This window comes from Hemitrygon akajei, chromosome 29 (genome assembly GCF_048418815.1).
Source record: "Hemitrygon akajei chromosome 29, sHemAka1.3, whole genome shotgun sequence".
Taxonomy (NCBI): Eukaryota; Metazoa; Chordata; class Chondrichthyes; order Myliobatiformes; family Dasyatidae; genus Hemitrygon; species Hemitrygon akajei.
Window position 1 is genome coordinate 29,343,837 of NC_133152.1, and position 21,955 is coordinate 29,365,791.

General features: G+C 42.6%; 1 protein-coding gene across 3 annotated transcripts in view; it reads right to left on the reverse strand.

Moving 5' to 3' along the window:
- Nucleotides 1–21,955, reverse strand: part of klhl21 (kelch-like family member 21) — a 40,491-nt gene that overhangs the window by 11,158 nt on the left and 7,378 nt on the right. For 2 of the 3 annotated variants that reach the window (XM_073032084.1, XM_073032082.1), the window contains exon 2: nt 1,302–2,352. In XM_073032084.1, the coding sequence (XP_072888185.1) occupies nt 1,302–2,328 (1,027 nt within the window). In that variant the 5' untranslated portion in view covers nt 2,329–2,352. Of the gene's footprint in view, nt 1–1,301; nt 2,409–21,955 lie in introns of those variants that run through there. The other variant, XM_073032083.1, reaches the window with a different exon arrangement.

Below are 21,955 nucleotides of genomic sequence, written 5' to 3' on the forward strand. Positions count from 1 at the left end.
ATTTTTATTAGTTGGAGACAAGGGCTACGAGTCAAATGCTGGGATTGCAATGTTAATCAGCTACTAAACATCAGGCTGATACAATCTACAGCCTGAAGCGTGACGTATTGACAAGGAGGTCTGGATATTCTGCTCTGTATGAGCAGTTGAAGGAAGCGGGTCTCTTCTCTTTATTAAAGTGGGAGAAGATCGCTGGGGTGTGTAATCCTCAGACTCTCTGACTGTGGGCAAAGTTAGGGCAGGACCTTTAGCAAGCGGAAGCAGGTCTCTAAACAAACAGCGGGATGGTAGTGTAGTGGATAGCATAACGCTTTATAGTGTCAGCGATCAAAGTTCAATTCCTGCCGCAATCTGTAAGGATTTTGTACGTTCTGTGACTGCATGGGTTTTCTCTGGGAGCTCCGGTTCCCTCCCACATTCCAAAGACATACAAGTTAGGGTTAGTAAGTTCTGGGATGCAATGGTGGCACTGGCAGCATGCCAACAGTTGCAGGCTGCTCTCGGCACATCTAGGACTGTGCTGGATGTTGACACCAACAAGACATTTCACTCACAAGAAAGAGAAAATCTGCAGATGCTGAAAATCCAAGCAACACACGCAACATGCTGGAGGAACTCAACTGGCAGGGCAGCATCTATGGAAAAGAGTACAGTCGATGTTTCGGGCTGAGACCCTTCAGCAGGACTGAAGAACAAAAGTTGAGGAGTAGATTTAAAAGGTGGGGGGAGGGGAGGGAGAAACACAAGGTGATGGGTGAAACTGGGAGGAGGAGGGGTGAAGTAAAGAGCAGGGAAGTTGATTGGTGAAATACAGGGCTGGAGAAGAGGGGATCTAATAGGAGAGGATAGATTCTTTATGCTTTGATGACAAATAAAACTAATCTTTAATCTATAAAGTAGAAGAGGATCTCTGTGGCGGGTAATCCTCAGACTCTCTGATTGTGGTGTTAGCGAGGTGAAGAAGGTCTCTGTACAAACCTGCTTCAGTGCTCGCGTGGATCTTGTACACAGTAGGATTGTGTGCTGTCAGATTAGCACTGGATGCCATCTGAAATTGCCCATGCCCAGTGATCTCAGAACAGGCTACAACTGGGTCAATGGTCACCTGCTCAGAATTAGAAAATACATGGTCCTCCAAGCCCACAAGGTGGGATCCTGACCTAAATGAATAGGCAGCGGGGTTGGGGGGGGGGGGGGGGGAATCAAATGAGCCTACAGGTGTTGCTATGGAGACAGAAATAATGTTCTTTGCTAGCCTTGAGGCCCTCTGGGACAGTGCTGGGCCAAACGTGAATACTTGCCTGTTACATAGATGTCATTGCCAAAGGCAGTGATGCTGTAGCCACCAGCCAGGTGGTCAGGGAACTCAGCGAGGTATCGCCACTGGCCAGTCTGTGGGTTGAAGCAATCCACTGTTACCAGCTCGTCACAGTCCTTGTTGCAGCCGCCCACCACCACCAGTATCTCGGCCAGGCCAGTGGAGGGGCGGGCCCTCATCCTCTCACACGGGTAGTCATGCCGGTCGTACTCGGACGACTGAAAGGCCCGGGCCTGGTGGATGAGCTTGAGACAGAATGGGGAGTAGTAGACGAGCGGGTCGCTCTCTACGTAGGCCAGCAGGTAGAAGCGGCGGATGAAGGGCAGGCGCACATGCTCAAAGAGCTCGGGCCAGAAGCGCAGCCGGCGCTTGGGATCGGCCTTGACCCACCGCAGCGCCAGCTGGTAGGCCACCTCCTCTTTGTCGACATGCAGCCTGTCGTCAGACAGGTACTCGAGCAGCCGACGCTGGGGCAGCGCCTCGAACTCCTTCTCCTCCGACAGCTCGATGATGTGGCGCAGGATGAAGCTCTTGGCACTCTCGGCCAGGCTCCGGCAGGCGTAGGCCTCAGCGAACTCCTGGATCTCCAGGCAGTTGGTCACGTCCAGCTGGCGCTCCAGGTAGGCGCAGCAGGCCTCCTTCACTGAGTGGAACTGAAAGAGGTCGGCGGCCCGGGCCAGAGGCTCCACGTTACTCTGGGTGACGGTCACCTGGCCGGTGTAGGAGAAGTCCAGCAGTAGGCCTAGGATCTCGGCCTTCACCCCATGCAGCTCCACCCGCTCGGCATAGCTCTCCTTCAGCCGGCCGGCAAACATGGCCTTGAAGTAGTGGCTGGCTGCTGCCAGCACAGTGCGGTGACAGGGGAAGTCCTGGCCATCCACCCACAGGGTCATGTCAAAAAACTTGCGTTCTATCCGCAGCTCGTTGATGCCCTGCAGGATGTTAAGGGCGTGGCTGGGGTCGAAGAAGGGCAACACAGAGGCCTGGGTTACTATGCTCGGCCGTTCCATCCTGATGGCTGGGGATCAAATCATCTGTAAAAATCAGAGAGAGCGAGAGGCGATTACAGAGCGCATGGGACCTCAGCAGCTTTATAGCCAACCTCCTCATGTGGTGCTTTATATTTACCAGCAACCACACCAGGTGGGACTCATAAATCACACTGACACTACTTGCGTTCAATGGATTAAAAATTGGCTGACTTAAACTTGTCAGGAACCCAATACTCCCAGCTCAGTCACACAACACAGTCACGGAACAACTTTGTGGCCTTCCAGGCCCCACCTCCTCCTCTGCAATAGCACAAAGTTTGCATGGAACACAAATACAACTGAGGATCCATTGGGGTCAGAGCTGTGAGTTCAATGCAATACCTTCTCTTTATGGCTTAGCTCTATTAACCCAAGCTCCACTTCCTCCCCAAGCAGATGTATTTATCTATTTAGAGATACAGCGCAGACTTGGTCCCTCCAGCCCCTTGAGCCAAGCCACCCCAGCAAGCCTGACAAACCCTAACCTAATCACGAGGCAATTTACAATGACCAATTAACCTACCAGTACGTCTTTGGACTGTGGGAGGAAACCGGAGCACCCGGAGAATACCAACATGGTTCACGGGGAGAACGTACAAACTCCTAGCAGATCTCATTAGAAATGAACTCTGAAACACCCAGAGCAGTAATAGAATCATGCCAGCACCTACACTACTGTGGTCACAGTTATGAATGGGAAATATTACATCTATTCGAGAGGCATGGGTTTAAAGAACAGCAGAACTCCCTGGTTACCTAATATTCAAACCTCAATCAACCTCTCCAAACACAAATTTTATCTGGACTTTAATTAGGTTTGGATCTTTGGGTGAGCAAATTGATGGTTATGTCTCCTAAATCATAACTATATCATAACATTTCAAAAGTTCTCCACTGACTTGAAGCATTTCAGGACGTCCATGGCTCTCTTCCCTCAAAAGTTTATAACTTGGTTTGATGAAGCCTGAACAAAACCAATAATCCCATGCTACGTTTGGGCTCAGTCACACAGGTGTAACCATCCCTCACCTTCATGGAGTTGTTCCCTGACACTGGGATAACTCCAACAGATTTCAAGTTATTCAATCAGTCATGGCAAACACAAGGAAATCTGCAGATGCTGGAAATTCAAGCAACACACACAAAATGCTGGAGGAACGCAGTAGGTCAGGCAGCATCTATAGGGAGAAGCGCTGTCAACGTTTCAGGCCGAGACCCTTACTATCTCTTAGTATCTTTTCTTTCAGTTAGTCCTGACCAAGGATCTCGGCCCAAAACGTCGACAGCACTTCTCCCTATAGATGCTGCCTGACCTGCTGCGTTCCACCAGCATTTTGTGTGTGTTGCAATCTGTCATGGCCTCCATTTAAAAAGCTCTCCCAGAATGCTGGCATTTCCAACAATGGTAACAGTCTGCTGGAGGGACAGTGGGTTGAGCAGCATTTGTGGCAAGATGGGGGGAAAGAGGGGAAGGAATTGTCAACATTTTGGGATGAAACCCCGAATCAGAACTGTCAAAATGTCAGCAATCCATAACCCCCACAGATGCTGCTCGACCTGCCAAGTTTCTCCAGCACATTTGTTTATTGCTCCAGACTCCAGCATCTGCAGTCTCTTGAGAGACCCAGGGTAATATTGGTCAGGAACCTAGTCTGAAGCCTTGAGTATGCCATCTGTGTGCTTCTTGTGCAGAGTAGAGCTTTAATGAGGACCGCTATGTAACTTTAATGGCATTGAACCTTACCACAGAGGAAAATCCATTCAGTCCATCACTCTCCCAGACCCCTTCCACCAAACTCATCTCATTCTCCCTTATACAATGGTTTTTACTGTGTGCAAAACAATATCTTGTCAATTTCTTTCCTCATTCTCTTAAAGCACCAAATTTCATTTATTCCACACTCCTTATTGACTCTAGTCCTTGCAAAAAATTCTGAGCAAACCACCACAGCAAAACTTCAGCAATTAAAATAACAATCTTAATGGTATCTCAATATCACTGGAACTTGCACAAGAACACTACAGGCAAAGGAATGATGAGATTTTGTAAATGGAAGACAGAATATAGTTCTGATAAATTGAAACTGCACTTTGGGAGGACAGGTGAGAGGCGACCATACAAATGAAAGTTGGGATGCAAGGAACTATCAAGGAATAGAAGAACCTTGCCGCACAAGTTCAAGGATTGCTGAAGGTGGCAGCACCTGTAGATGAGGTGGTGAAGGCAGAAAATGGGAAACTTGCTCTTGTTAGCTGGGCAGAGAACATGGGTGCAGGGAGATTGAGTTAGATCACAGCTAGATTTACTGTGTATGGTTCGAGTATTGTGCATTGATCTCATTGGTATTTTACAGGAAGTTGCAGAGGATTCACCAGAATGTCACATGCAGTGTTCAGTTATGATGAGAAATTGATTAGGTTGAACATGTTTTTCTTGAAGTGAAGAAGGCTGAGGGCAACCTGATAGAGATATACAAAACTAGGAGGAGTACTGATGGTAAAGATAATTGGAAGTATTTCCCTCAATCAGAAGCACCTAAAATTAAAGGACATGGATCTCAGGTAAGCAGTAATTGGTTTAGAGAGGAGTGTAAATTTGGACAAGACAGCCTGAGTGGGTGGTAGAGGTAAGAACTCTCAGAATACTTAAAAGTACCGAGATAAATATTTCATTCACCAAAACACTCAGGGCAAGGGATCACATGTAGATAAATGGGATTAGTATGGATAAATACTTATAGTTGGTGTTAGTCACTCTCCACGAATCTCCCTCCTGGCACTTAACCCTGTAATTGGCAGAAGAGCTACACCTTCCCATTAGCCTCCATTCAAGGCACCAAACAGTCCTTCGAGGTGAGACAACACTTCACCTGTGAAACTGTTGGGGCCATTTTCTGTATCTGGTGCTCCCCGTGTGGCCTCCTCTACGTTGGTGAGACCCAACAAAGATTTGGGGGGGGGGGGGGGGGGGGAACTGCTTTGTTGAGCTCCTTCACTCCATCTGCAAAAAGCAGGATTTCCCAGTGGCCAACCATTTAAATCACAATCCCCATTCCATTCTGACATGTCAGTCCATGGATTGCTCTTCTGCCGTGATGAGGCTACTCTCAGGTTGGAGGAACGACACCTTATACTCTGCCTAGGTAACAGAAAACATAGAAAACCTACAGCACGTAACAGGCCCTTCGGCCCACAATGTTGTGCCAACCATGTAACCTACTTTAGAAGCTGCTTAGAATTTCCCTACTGCATAGCCCTCTATTTTTCTAAGAACCTCCATCCTCCATCCTGATGGCATGAACATCAATTCCAGTAATTACCCCATCCCTCTCTTCATTTCCCCTCTTAGCCCCCCCCCCTTACCTCTTCTCCTACCCTGCTTATCACCTCCTCCTCCCCGGTCCACTCTCCTTCTTCTCTAGCCTTTGACCTTTTCCATCTATCACCTCCCATCTTCTTACTTCATCCTCCCCCCGACACACCTGGCCTCACCTATCACCTTCTAGCTTGTACTCCTTCCCCTCCCACCCCCCTCCCCCCAGCTTCTTATTCTGGCATCCTTCCCCTTCCTTTCTAGTTTTGATGTGGGTCTTGGCCCGAAATGTTGGCTGTTTATTCATTTCCATAGGTGCTGCCTGAGCTGCTGAGTTCCTCCTATATTTTGTGTGTTGCAGTGGTTGACAAGGACATGGTGTGCTGGAGGGCCCGAGCCTGTCCTCTGTGACTCATCCCATGACTCCGGAAGCAGTGCCCTTGAATATTTCAGGGCTGAGGTAGATGGATTATTCATAACAGGGTGAAAGGGTACCACAGATGGATCAGAATGCAGAGTTAAGTTTACAATCAGATCAGCTGTCAATTTATAAAGATTGCCCCATGTATATCGAAATATACAACAATGTCATTTACGTCAAGGACCAACACAGTCCGAGGATTGTGCCGTGGTAGCCCGCAAATATCACAATGCTTCCAACGCTAATATAGCTACCCACAACTCATTAACACACTTATTAAGTGACAAAGCATCTTGAAAGGCTGTGTGACCTACTTCTGCACCAAATTCACATTATCGCAGGGAACATCACTTATTGTGCTATGGAGATCTCAGATCTACGGTCCTCTAACTAAGGACATTGTGTAAACTTAACTAATTAAAAAAAGGGGTGAAGATTGACCCTTAAAGTAGGAAAAAAAATCACTATTTTAATGGACACATTTAAAGGTAGCTCCCATTTTACCAGCTCTTCAATCTCAGCTGAGTTGCAGTTCACCACTCAGGAGCTGCAGTGTTGATGGTAATGACATCAGAGGAAACGATGAACCAGAAAATAGGTTGGTTTGTAAAGTGAGCGGTATATTCCTGCCACTGTCTGTAAAAAAGTTTGTACATTCTCCCTGTGACTGCGGGGGTTTCCTCCGGGTGCTCCGGTTTCCTCCTACAGTCCAAAGATGTACCGGTTGGTCGGTTAGTTGGTCATTATAAATTGTCCCGTGATTAGGCTACGGTTAAGTCATTGGTTGCTGGGTGGCGTGGTTCGAAGGGGCAGAAAGGCCTGTTCCGTGCTGTATCTCAATAGACAAATAAATAATACGAATGACCTTGTGATATTTTTAAATCAAAGGGAAATTCCTAAACCAATGAGAAACAATTTTGTTCATTTATTCTATTATCATGAACAAAAGCTCCATTGTACTGTGACTCTGGCATCTCATATGATCCAAGCTTCTCTTGATGGTCTAACTCAAAGAGCTGGCCTAGGTCAAGAAAACAGCAGGCAGAAAGGAAGGCCTTGGTACTCTAGTGTCACAGAGAGTTCATTTAAATTAAAATCAGCTGGGATTGTTGCAGCTGACACACTGAACGGCCATCGTGGTGACAATGGACAAGGGTGAGACTAAACTCACAAGCCACCTAGTCAAATAGTCAATGCCTGTAAATGATAACTGGTAGGTTAGGAACAGCTAAATGTTAGCTAGGTTTATAAATCAGCAGCAGGTAAAGATTTGATACCTACAGAAAGTGGGGGGGGGGGGGGAAAGATATTGTACTTCGAATCTTTCACTAAATTGTTCCCAAATGAATTCACTTAAGAGCTGAATTCACTTGTCCCTTGAAGCTTAGTAAACTTCACACACAGGACTGTGTCAGTCTCACACACAGATGGGCAATATCCAGTCACAGTACACAGACGTCAGCCATGAGTAACTCTAGTTGTCAGCAAGAACACGGGCTAATTAAATGAGCGGAGGTTGTTTTAAAAAACATGTATGCTCAAGGCAAAACAAATTTAACAACTCATCATGGACCCCACTTATTGGGCAACAGCTTTTTATTAATAGCATGCTTTACTGTAAATGTAAATAGGCAAAATTAAACACAGAGCCACATAGTAGATATTAGGCTCTGATGAATAAACCAGACCCTGAAGCAACCCAATATATTAACTCTCTATGGAGGCTGCCTGACTAGATGAATACTCATAGCATTTTTATTTTTTATTATAGTGAAAATAAGTAAGATAGTTTAGTCAAAGAGGAAAGGTTTAAGCAGCATCTTAAAGAAGAACTAGAGTACTTGAGGCAGGAAATTACTTACTTTAAAGTCTGAGCAAACAGGAATGCACAGGAGAACAGGAGCTATGCAGCTTTCAACGTACGGCAGGGAGATTATGGAGAGCGGGGGGGGGGTGCAAAACTGGATCTTTGTTTGTTTACTGGTTTGAAGATTCAAAATATTTGTTTTAGTCACCTGTTTTAAGATTTTCCTTTAACTCCATTTTAACTCTAAATATATTAAAACATGTTGATAACACACACTGGTTTTTGCCTTCATACACATTTTACTCCATATCTGTTCTTTAATCTCCAACTTTATATAAGTCTTTACACTCTATAATCATTGAAGTAACAACCAGGATAGACAAAGGAAAGTCAGTGGATGTTGTGTACTTGGGCTTTCAGAAGGCCTTTGACAAGGTGCCACACATGAAGCTGTTTAACAAGCTAAGGGCCAATGGTATTACAGGAAAGATACTAGCCTGAGTGTAAGATTAGCTTACTGACAGGAGGCAAATAAAGTGAATAAAGGAGATTTGCTGGTTGGCTGACTAGTGGTGTTCCACAGGGTCAGTGTTTGTCTGTTTCGTTCACATTATAGGCTAATAATTTGGATTAAGGAATTAATAGCCTTGTGGCCAAGTTTGTGGAACATAGGTAGAGAGGCAAGCAGTGGCAGGTGGAATACAGTGTAGGGAAGTGACTAGTCATGCACCTCGGTAGAAGGAATAAAGGTGCAGATAATTTTTTAAATGGAGAGATAGTTCAAAAATCCGAGGTGTAAAAGGACTTAAAGAGTCCTTGTGCAGGATTCCCTAAAGGTTAACTTCTGGGTTGAGACAGTAGTAAGGAGGGCAAATGCAATGTTAGCATTCATTTCAAGAGGACTAGAATATAAAAGCAAGGATTTAATGCTGAGGCTTTATAAGGCATTGATCAAACTGCTCTTGGAGTACTGAGAGCATTTTTGGGCCCCTTACCCAAGAAAAGATAGGCTGGTACTGGAGATTGTCCAGAGGAGGCTCATGAGAATTATTCTGAGAATAAAAGGGTTAACATATGAAGAGTGTTTGATGGCTCTGGACTTGTACTCGCTAGAGTTTAGAAGAACGGGGGGTACTCGCTAGAGTTTAGAAGAACGGGGGGGGGGGGCGGATCTCATTGAAACCCACTGAATATTGAGAGGCCTAGATACAGTAGATGGGAAAAGGATGTTTCCTATAGTGATGGAGTTTAGGTCCACAGGGCTCAACCTCAGAATAGAGGGACATCTATTTAGAATAGAGATCTGGAGGAATTTCTTGAGCCAAAGAGCAGAGAATCTGTGATTCTCAGACAGCTGTAGAGACCAAGTCATTGGTTATATTTAAAGCAGAGGTTCTTGATTAGTCAGGGTGTCTAAGGTTAGAGGGAAAAGGCAGGAGAATGGAATTGAGAGGGATTAATAAATAAACCATGATGGAATTGTGGAGTAGACTCTATGGGCTGAATAGCCTAATTCTGCTCCCATGTCTTATATGTATTGCACTAAACTGCCACCATAAAACAAATTTCATGATATATATCGATGACATTAAACCTGATTCAACATTCTCTGGGGTTTAGAGAGAATGGTACGAAAAATAAAGAACATCCAGTGAGTGGCAGTTCTGTGGATGAAAACACTTCGTTAATGAGAGGTCAGAGGAAAATGGGTAGACTGGTTCAAATTGACAGGAAGGCAACAGTAGCACAAAAAATACACATATTACAACAGTGGTGTGTGGCAGAGCATCCCTGATCGCATGACGTGTCGATCTTCAAAATGGTTGGGCTTCAGCAGTAAAAAAACCCCACTCCTATACTTAATAAAGTGGCCATTGAGTTTATCTGCACAAATTGAATTCCTAAGTTGTTTTATGCCATGGGTCAGCAGAACATGTCCTGGGCTGCACCAAACCAAAGCCCCCAGGTAGTAGCCCAATACAGTACGGCATACCAACTGCTCAGGGCCGCCACGAGGGCGAGTGCAGCCCCACCTATTGGCAAAGGACCAGCATTACATCCAAACCAGCATTGCAGCGCCACCTAACAGCAAGTTCATGTCCTGCAGCAATCACAACAGCATCTAATAAGGCAGTGGCGTATGTATGCCAAGTGGCCTCTGGAACCAATCGGCCAATCAATAAATCCACAGCTGACTTGAATATAACTTTAACTTCACACTCCTGTTCATCCCAGTAAACTTTCTTTATAAATTAAAATGATATATTAGTACAGAGAAAATGTTTTTCATGCCCTCGATCAGATCATTCCATCTCATCAGTACATTGAGGTAGTACAAGGGGAATGCAATAACAGGGTACTGAATTCAATAGAACAGAATACATGCGAGATGGTACTGCAGCATGGCAATTCCTTGCAAGCCGCTCTCTGGCAATCTACTCATTACCTTTTGCCCCCTTGTTTATCAAGAATCTTCTACCTCTCCCTTGAAAATATTCAAAGAATTACAAGAACTCCCCCCTCCCAAGAAAGTTCCAAAGATCCATGGTTCACAGAGAAAAAAATGCCTCAGTCTTAAATGGATAACCCCTTGTTTTTGAAACTTCTAGATTATCAAGAGGAAGCACCCTCTCAAGAACCTCTAGGATTAAATACTTAAATCAGGTTAAATAGTCTGTCACCTTCTAAATTCCAGCTGAAACAAGCCTAGCCTTTCTAAGATTTCATGAGGCAACACAAAAATTGGTTAAGATGTGAATTTTTGTTGGGTTTATAAATCAGTTACAAAATAACAACACATTATTTAATCCATTCTGTGCACCCATCCCTCAGTCTCACAACTGGATTTTTGAATTTTGTGAAAACTGACTACTTACAACGTTGAGCTTACTGCCTTAGAGCACTAGATGTGGTGGGCACATTGATGAATGGTTATAGAAATAAATACAAGTACTTATCAATAATCACAATGCTTTCAATGTGTGTGCGCGCTATACCCCAATTTCATTCAAATGTTTTATCATAGAATGTCATCACCTTGCCTTTCAACAGTTTGTCCTATTGTCATATTGAAAGCTCAAATTTATTATCAAAGTACATATATCCTATACAACCTTGAGATTCATCTTCTTGCAGGCACTCACAAAGAAACACAACAGAATTCACTATAGAACACACACAAGACCACCTCATGTCCAATTTGCAAAAGGGGACAAATTGCACAAATAGTAAAAATAAGTAAACAAAAGCATGGAATATGAACTGCAGAGTCCCTGAAAGTGAGCCCATAGCTGCAGAGCCCGTTCAGTGCTAAGGCGAGTGAAACCCATCCAGGAGCCTGATGGCTGCAGACCAATATCTGCCTATTTCACCTCTGCTGCACCATTTTTCAGTTTGGTGAGGTGAACTTCCCTTTTAAATCAAGTCCTTTTCCTGTCTGTAGAAGAAGCACCAAGATCCTACAAAGACTGCAGAGAACTCCCCTTTGAGAGCAACACCCAGCAGTGACAGATCTTTCAGAAAGAGAAACAGAATTAAAAAGAACAAAGAAACTGCCTAAATTGTATACAAGGTACAGTAATTCTGTGAGCTGTTTCATGGATTCCAGCTTTCCAAGTTCCAAACCAATACTCAGGAGGGTAAAATGAGTAACATTATAGGTTATTCTCAAGTAGGCTCAATGCAAGTTATAACCTTTAAGTTTGACAGGCTTCAGATAACAGCAAGATCTCCAAAGACTGAACACAGCCTGACAATTCTGAAACAGACAGTTCTCCTTTTTCCATTGTGATCTCCACCCACCTACAACACCCACAAACATTCCACGATTTTTAAAAAAGACACAATTCACTCTCAGTGTGCAAGTTTTGAGTGAGCTATTTATTGCCTGGCCCGATTTTGTCTGAAAGACTTGAAAAAGTTTGGAATTGCCATTTCAGATTCATCCATGTTTTTTTTTTTTGCCTTAGCAAGGAAGACACTCGCCAGGTGAGATTTTGCATCAATCTGACACCTTCACGGAATTTCTACCAATACCATAGTTTTATTTGGAGTTGGTATTGGTTTATTATTGTTACATCTACTGAGATACAGTGCAAATCTTGCCCTGCATATTGTTCATACAGATCCGCTCATTACACAGTGCATTGAGGTAGTACAAAGTAAGACAATAACAGAATAAAAAACGAAGTGTAACAGCCACAGAGAAAGCACAGTACAGGTAGACAATGAGGTGCAAGATCATTCTGAGGTAGATTGTGAGGTCAAGTCTATCTTATCATACCAGCGAACCATTCAATTGTCTTATAATAGTAGGTAAGAGGCTGTCCTTGAGACTAGTGGTATGTGCTTCCAAACTTCTGTATCTTCTGCTCAATGGGAAGGAGGAAAGAGAAAATGTCCACGGTAGATGGGGTCCTTGGTTATAATTGTTGCTTTTCTGAGGCAGCAAGAAGACAGAGTCCATGGAGAGGTAGATAGTTTCCGTGATGTGCTGAGCTGTCTCCACAAATCAGTGCAGTTACGTGTAGAGCAGTTGCCATACCAAGATATTATACATCCAGATTGGATGTTTCTATGGAGCATCAACTAAAGTTGGTGAGGGTCAAATGGAATATGCCAGATTTCTCTCGCCTCCTGAGGAAATAGAGGCACAGGTGAGCATTCTTGGCTGTGGCATCTTCATGGTTGGACAGGACCAGATATTGGTGATGTTCATTCCTAGGAATTTGAAGCTCTCCACCTCAACACTATTGATGTAGACAGCAGCATGTGCATTGCCTGCTTTCTAAAGTCAATGAAGAGCTTGTTAAGCTGATATTTAGGGTGGGATTGTTGTCATGTTACTAAGCTCCTTCCTACATTTTGAGTCCTTGTAAATTTGAGCCCACTGTGGTGGTATTATCTGCAAACTCACAGAAGGAGTTTTAAGCAGAATCTGGCCACGTAGTCATGAGTGTAGAGACAGTAGAGTAGGGATCTGACAACATAACCTTGTGGAACACCAATGTTCAGAATAATCATGGTGCAAATGTTACTGCCTATCCTTACTGAATGTGGTCTGTTGGTCAGGTTTCTAAGTCTTAGTTTTTTTTATACGCTTTTGAAAGGTTTTGAAATTTTTCTACAGCCTGGATCAATGTGAATGACCAGTTCAAGACTCTTTATCACTAATCCAATAAAAATATTTTACCATCACACTGTTCCAAGTCCTCTGTTAAGCACTGTACATACAACAGAAAGCACGCAAATTAAAACCACATTCCCATTCCATCTATTTTCAAACAATTAGTTATAATACAATGGTACAATGAAGTTGTAAAGAGCAAAGAGCAAATATAACAGGAAGGGTTCCAAAGCTGAAATACTCTGATTATGTGCAGTTCAATCAGACTAAAGGGATGTTTGTTTTGCAACAAGGCCACTTTACAAGGGGCGGAAAGGACTACAGGCAGGACTCCAAATATACAACCAGTCTTTCATCAATGCAGAGCCTACAGCCTTTCAGCTCTCTGTAGTTTGATGTTTAATGTCCTCAGTGCTGAACGCGCTTCTTTATTTGTGCAATTTGATCGATGCACTCAGCACGGAACTGAATCTCCGGCTGTGGCCTGAAGCCATCAACACAGTGTTGAATTGAGTGATTTGATGGCTGTGACTGTGGCCATCAGCTCCTGGACAGGCCTCCCTTGCCTCAGGGACTCGTGGCTGTGGACTCACTTTTGGGGACTCGGTGGTTTGAGTTTAATGTTCTGTGTTATTTGTTCGCTTTTTACTGTTAGCGCAATTTGCTCTTTTTTCCCCCTTGCAAGTTTGATGGTCTTGTTGTGTGGGGGCTTTCTTTAAACAGGTTCTATGGTGGTTCTTCATTTTTGTTGCTGCCTGCAGGAAGACAAATCTCGAGGTTGTACACATATTTTGATAACAGGTACTTTGAACTTTAATAAACACTGTGGATGTACTTTTACTAGAATGAGTGCAGTAGCTCAAAGTGATGGCTCACTACCATTTTGCCAGGATAATCAGGGACGAGTAATAGATGCTAGCCTTACTAGATGCATCCAGATCCCCCCAAAAAATTAAGAAATGTACAATGCACAGAATACACATCAGTGTGAAACTACATTCAAGATTCTGCACAGATTTGTCCATTTAAGGTCAAATTAAACTCTGATTCAGGCCAATCTGCAACAGAAGTGGACCTGGATCTGGCTTCAATTCACTGCAAATAAAGGCACTTTAACAGGAGAATGGGTGTCCATACTCTTTAAGAATCTGGGCAGAGGTATGAACACCACCCAAGCTTACCATTTTAATCAGAGTTTGTGGACTGGGTATTGCTTTGGAAATAGTCTACTTTCATAACCTTCCTCTTGACTACGGTTTTTTTTTCTTTCTTTTTTTTTCTTCTTTTCGGTCCCTTGCTTTCAGCTCCCTTTTTCTTTTTTTTCTGGTAGTAGGCATTATTATCCTCTGTTACTAAGTGTATTCACAGTCTGGGAGTTTGACTGTCCTGACTTATACTCTCTATATTGTGTGGTGGTTGGTCTGGAGTTGTTGTTGTTTTTTTCTTGTGTTGTGGGGATTGGGGAGGACACTAAGCTCACTTGTCTTTAATTTAGGTGCTTTTTTGTTAAATTCTCTTCGTTTGTAGCATTTTGTTATTGTATGCTTAATCTTGCACTGTATTAATGCTCCCCACTGGGATTTGGGGCTTTTAATTTTGTAAAATGTTTTGAAAAACTAATTAAAAAATTTATTTATTAAAAAAAAAGAAGAAATAGTCTAAAGGTCCTGTGTCCTGGATACTCTGCTGTAAATTGTTTTATGTTGTAACAAGTGCGCAAAATTCTGCAGTCTTTTGCAAGAATTTCATTCCGCTCAGATCCTGTTATCTTGATAGTAAAACCATGCAAAACCTTTAATCCGGAAGTACTGTTGCTAGAGTTGCAGTGGGCTGTAACTTGACAGCAGGAAGATGGCAGTCTTTGATAAGCATACTGTGACTGAGATTATACAAATGTCATTTCAACTCAGAGTAAAAGGTGCTGAAAACAATTATTCATGCTAACCCTTCAAATCATAAAATAGCAAAGATCATCTCCCCATGTTATTCTGATAACTATTAACTACAAACTTCCAGAAGTTTTAAATTGGAGCACTAAACCCAGACCTCTGAGAGGAAATAGCCCATATTAGGAGTTGACCTACAATCCAGACAGAGAATACACAAAGTTCAAATTCGTTATCCAAGTACGTATGAGATTCATTTTCTTGCAGGCATATGCAGTAGAACAGAAAAATAGAATAGAATCAATGAAAAACTACACACAAAACAAAGATTAACAATTAACAAATCTGCAAATAAAGGCAAACTGTGGAAGGAATAATTAAATCAACTAACTAAATAAGTAAAGCGTACATTAAAAGCATGCATACTGATAACGTGTGTTGTAGAGTCCTTGAAAGTGAGTCCATATTGTGGAATCAGTTCAGAGAGGAGGTGAGTGAAGTTATCCACACAGTTTCAGTAGCCTGATGGCTGAGGGGTAATAAATGTTCCTGAACCATTGACACACGTAAGTAAACCTTGACTTTTCCTCACATCTTGCAACTGTGCCTATCTTACACATACTTCCTTCCTCCTTCCCCACATCCTTGCTGTTTTGAAATCAGATCACCTCAGAGCCTCTTCCACCCCGTTTTGGAGTCTTTGTAAATACTGAGATCTCTAATTCCCTGAACTACCCATGGGCCAGAGAAATGAAACTTGCCCTGACCCATGACCAATAATAAAATAGGTTTAATAGCAACATAGCTTTTGATTTGCCATGCAAGTTACTCCAGGTATCCACAACATAGATTTCAGATATCTCCAGTATTACAAACAGGGAACAACTTGGAATCAGAATGTGTGGAGCAACACACAAAGTGTTGGAAGAACTCAGCAAGGAAAGTTTCTCCTGTTGAACACCTGAAAGCAGTTGTAAAGATAAACAATACAAAAGAAAAAGAAAACACACCAATCTGCAAAAGTAATCCAAGCATATATATTTTCCCATGCAGGCAAAGTGCAACAATCCTTGACATCCAGCATTGGTAACCAAATCCCATTTTACCATTACCCTGCTGAAAGCCGATTTTGTAAAATGCACACTAAAAATATAGATAGCTGCAAATCAGACAAACAGCAAGCACAAATTCCTCATTCCTTCAGCTTGCATGCAAGAGTTTGTCAGAGACACAGCTGTTTCAGGGAGTAACTTAGACTCATTAGGAATGCCTTCGTCTGCACTGAGCTGGCTGAACAGTGCAAGAGACAAGGCTGTAAGCCCTCCAGTCAGGGAGGAGTAAGCCAGACAAGTTTCCTGCACAGGACACAGAAACCCTTGCGGGGGCGGGGGGGGGGGTGTATATATATATACACACCCTCTCAAGGCTACAACCTTTCCACATCTTACAGTACTGGGGAAAAGTCTTGGCCAGATATATACAGCTCGGGTGCCTAAAACTTCTGCACAATACTGTAGTAATTTTATTTATTGCACTGTACAGCTGCTGCAAAGAAAAACCAAATTTCATGACATATGTGAATAATGATAAACCTGTTATGGGTCTCTATTGTGGACTAAGAGTGAGAAGGGGACAGGAAAAGGGGAATCATCGTTGGGAAAAGTGGAAGGGAGAGGGGAGGGAGCAAGAAGCACTGCAGAGACATTCAGTAATGATCAATAAATCAATTATATCAATTATATGGAATTAAGTTACCTTGCCTGGTGTTTCAGGGCAGGGTGTGTCTGTACGCATGCCATCCCTCCCGCCCTGGCACCCCTTCTCTGCCACCTGTCCCACACCCCTCCCAGTGCTCCACCCTCACCATTCCCAACATCCTTTGTTCCCATCAGATTTACAAACTCGCTCACTGCTCCACAGTTGACAAATACTGCAGTGTGCTGAAGTCTTATATATGTGCCTAAGACTTTTGCACAATACTGTATATGGATAGGGTGATCGAGTGAGGTCTTTTCTCTTTGGAACAGAGAAGGATGACAGGTGACTTAGTAAGGGTGTATATGATTATAAAAGGTGTAGATAGAGTGAACACCTTTTTCCCAGTGCAGCAAGTGCAGAGGACATTCTTTTAAGGTGAGTGAGGAGAGTAGTCAAGTATAGATTTGATGTCAGAGACAGTTTTTTTTAAAAACAGAGTGTTGGGTGCCTGCTGTACGCTGCTGGGGGTGGTGGTTGAGACAGATGCATTAGGGTAATTTAGACAACTTTTAGATAGGTACATAGATGAAAGATAAATGTACAGTATTTGGCTGTGTAGGAGGGAGGATTTAGGTTGATCATGGGGTTGGTTTACATAGGTCTGCTAACAGACTGTGACATAAAAGTGAATCCCAAAACACTTAATACAGCAGCACTCTCAACTCCTGATTGAGCATCATATCTCATTCAATGTTACACATCAGGTCAAGACTGCTGTTCAAAGTTCAAAATAAACTTATCAAAGTACACATACAATCACCATATACAACCCTGAGATTCATTTTCTTGTGAAAACAAGAAACACAGTAGAATCAATGTAAGACCGCACACAATAGGACAATCAAACAGTGTGCAAACGACAAGAAACTGTGCAAATACAGAAAGTTAAAAAAGGGAAAAGAATAAATAAATAAATAAGCAAGCAATAGATATTGAGAACGTGAGATAAAGAGTCCTTAAAAGTGAGCCCATTGGTTGAGGGAACATTTCAGAGTTGGGGTGGGTGAAGTTATCCCCTCTAGTTCAAGAAAGTGATGGCTGAGGGGTAATAACTGTTCCTGTACCTGGTGGTATGGGTCCTGAGGCTCATGTGACTACTTCCTGATGGCAGTAGCGAGAAGACAGCATGGCCTGGATGGTGGAGGTCCTTGATGATGGATGTTTTCCTGACAGCGCTCTGTGTAGATGTGCTCAATGGTGGCGAGAGCTTTGTCTGTGATGGACTGGGCTGTATCCACTACTTTTTATAGGCTTTTCCATTGAAAAGCATTGGTGTTCCATACAAGGCCATGATGCAACCAGTCAATACACTCTCCACCACACATCTATAGAAGTTTGTCAAGGTTTGGGAAGACATGCCGAATCTTCACAAACTTCTAAGAAAGTAGAGGCGCTCCTGTGCTTTCTTCATAATGACACTTGTGTTCTGGACCCAGGACAGATCCTCTGAAATAATAACACGAAGGAATTGAAAATTGCTGACCCTCTGCACCTCCGATCCCCCAATGAGGGCTGGCTCCTGGATCTCTGGTTTCCTCCTCTTGAAGTCAATAATCAGTTCCTTGGTCTTGCTGACAGAGAGCGAGAGGTTTTGTTGTGGCACTACTCAGCCAGATTTTTAATCTCCCTCCTATATGCTGATTCAGCACCTCCTTTGATTCAGCCAACAACAGTGGTGTCATCAGCAAACTTAAATATGGCATTGGAGCTGTCCTTAGCCTCACAGTCACAAGTGGAAAACGAGTCTAGCAGGGGGCTGAGCACACAGCCTTGTAGTGCACCTGCACTGATGGAGATTGTGAAGGAGATATTACTAATCTGAACTGACTGGGGTCTACAAGTGAGGAAATCAAGGGTCTGGTTGCACAAAGAGGTATTGAGGCCAAGGTCTTGAAGCTTATTGATTTGTTTAGAGGGCACGATAGTATTGATAAGAGCATCCAAATGTTTGCATCTTCATTGTCCAGATGTTTCAGGGATGAATGAAGAATCAATGAAATGGCATGTGCTGTGGACCTGTTGTGACAGTAGGCAAACTGGAAAAGGACCCAAGTAGCTTCTCAGACAGGAGTTGACTTGTTTCATCACCAACTTCTCAAAGCACATCATCACATTGGATCTGTTACTGGACGATCGTCATTGAGGCAGGTTATCACGTTCTTCTTGGGCACCAGTATAATTGAAGTGGCTTCCTCATTCTGCCGAAGTGACAGGTTAAAGATATTGGTGATGCAATATGCAGGTATTTTTTGCCTCACACTCAAGTTTCCAAGGGACTTCGATACTTCCAGTGCCATGAGTGGTTATTCTGAACAACAGGGTCTGGACAACAAGATTTTAATCTCTTCACCATTGAAGTCTTTACCGTCAGTTGATATAGGCTTCTTTGCAATTTCTCCCACTTTATAAACCCACGCCATGTTGACTGAACTTTGTTACTAAATTTTGTTTGTTCACTACTCCATGAACATTCACGAGATGTTTAGTTATTTTAAAGGTGTCTGACAGCATTAAGCTTTACACTCATACCTCAATCCTATCGGCAACCAATGCCCACTAGTGCAGTGCATCTTGGAAAATCATTCAGCACCTACTTCAAGCAAGGGTACAGCTAATTATCACTTCTACTCTTAGAATGAAGACAATGAGCCCCAATCTAGACAACCTAATGCAGCACAGACTGCCAAACCTGAAATTTCCAGCTCATTTAAAAAATTAACTTTGCAGACATGGATACTGCAGACAAGGCCAGTTGTATCTGTTTGTGGTTGTTCACAGAAGTGGTAATGGGGTTTCATGAGCTGCTAATGTCTCCACTCCAAGTGCCCAATGTACATTTACCCGTCCTGCCACCAATAAAATTACAAGCTTATACATTTCATTAAGCCATCAACGGTGAAACCCAGCAACCCGAGGAAAAGTCATCAAAAAAATTAATTGGCTGGACAGAGAGCTGGACAGACTGGACAGAGAGCTTATTTATAAAACAGCATTCTTTTCATAGATTTCCACAAAAAACACCATCTGTGCTGTTCCACCTCTGGAGAGAGAGAACAATGAAAACTAATGTTTACACGCCTCATCCTTAACAAGAATAAGCTTCTTTACTTGGAGTTTGTATAATTCTTTTAAATAAAGTTTCTTCTCCTCCACCCCCCAACTTGTGCCAATAGATGGACTGCACTCAGAAACCACACTACAATGTGGGGAGATCCGTTAGTGGTTTATAAGATCACTTGTTGATTCAAGTTGAAAGGTTCCTTTATTTATTATAATTTGTACTTCTTTGAACTGGAGGATCTTAAGGAATCACCCATAGGTAGAGAACATCTGCAAATTTTAGCTTCTTAATAAATAATTAACAATCCAAAGTGCCAGAGAAAGAAAGAAAGAAAATTGTTTGAGGGAAATACTGTCTAACTGTAAATCAGCAGTATTTTAAGTTTAACAATTTATAAACATGTTAAATGTAAGTACAAATATTTTGGCTGTTGTTGGTGTCTCACATTCCAGAAATCTGTTTATAATTGCTTTTAATGTTGACTATGCTGAAATTTGACTTACGCATAAAAAGGCTATCTTAAGTGCATACATGCAATGTTTTAAATTAAATAATTAATTATTAATTATAAATAATTATTAATTAAATTATACTACACAAAGTTTGCCTACTTAAAACAAAGTGTGAAGTACTGCTCATCTTCACAATGAATCTCCCATGCCATGAATAAACCCATCAAAAGCACAAATTACAGAAAGTTACTGACTAAATAAATAAATATTTAAAGCAGAACCGAGAGATACAATCACAGAGAGCAGGCGTTCCCAACCTTTTTTACCATTGGCTGAGAGGCCTGTGGACCCCAGGTTGGGAACGCTGGCCGAGAGGGAAAACAGCAAGTCCAGTAGATTCAACAAGTGAGAAATCAAGGATGAAATTAAAGCTTTAATTAACACAAGTGTCTATGAAATTAATGTAATTAATGAGATACGATTGTACGATGAGCAGGATCGGCAACTTTATATCCCAGAGTATCAGTGAGATGGTGGGGGGGTGGGGGGAAGAGAAAAAGGAAAGATGGTAGTGCACTGTTCATCAAATATTGCATTACTTCAGTAGTGTTCTAGAAAGCTCTTCAAATGAGGCCATACATAAGTGGTAAGTTAGAAACAAAAAAACAATGTCACTTTGCTGGGTCTGTATTACAAAGCTCCCAACAGTTCACAGGAGGGAGAGGAACAAAGACGTTGGACGTTATAATCATACTGGGCGATTTCACTGGGATTGCCTTTTTGTTAAAGGTTCTGAAGGGGAAAAATCTTTTGAGCACAGTAAGGGGGTAAACTCTGAATGAAGCTTTATCTTGCAGAATCTATCTAGTCAAGTGGAAGGAGGGTTATTGGGGAACATAACTCCAATGAGGTGCAGGTACTCAGATTTATTTGTCTTTTTAAATGGTTATGGTAAAGCATAGGGTTGGACCAATAACAAGGATTGTAAAATTGGAAGACTAATTTCGTTAACATAAGGGAGGACTTGGCAAGGGTACATTGGGAGCATCTACTTGCAGGTCTACATCTACACAGCGGGTATCATTCCAAGGGGAAAGAGCACGATTTCAAGGCAAACATGTTTCTGTAGGGGTCATGAGTGGTCACCAGGTAAATCTGAAGACTTTCTACAGTACAGTAAGAGCAAAAGAGTAACCAGAGAAGTGGTTCCATTAAGGGCAATGGAAGCCATCTGTGCATAGAGCCAGAAGGTAGAGGGAAGGTCCTAAATAGTTTTTTTTTTAAAAAAAGTATTCATATAAATTACAGCCTTTGTAGTTGAAAAAGGAAAATGGCAAAAGTCTAGTACAGATCTCCATAAAGATTGGTTACTCAAAGCATTGGAGGTGGATGAGTCTCCAAGTCCAGGTGGGATTTACTGCAGGATACTACAGGGAGCAAGGAAGACACTGCTGGGATTTTTAAATCTTTGCTGGACACAAGTGACTGGAGGATAGCAAATGTGGCAGGAAAAAGACTGGTAAAGATAAACCTCTGAGCTTAACATTGGTGGTACAGAAGATACTGGAAAACATTTTGTAGGAAAGGATTAACACTGGAAAGGCAGGGAAAGCCAACATGGCTTGGCAATAGGAATCAGAAGGTGAGAGTTGTTATTATGATCGAATATCATGGATATCCCCAACAAAGCAACAAAACCCATGCAGTTTGTCATGTATTAGAATTACTTGGATGTGGGAGGAAAAATTCACAGATGACAGATTGGCAGAATTGTTGACAGTGT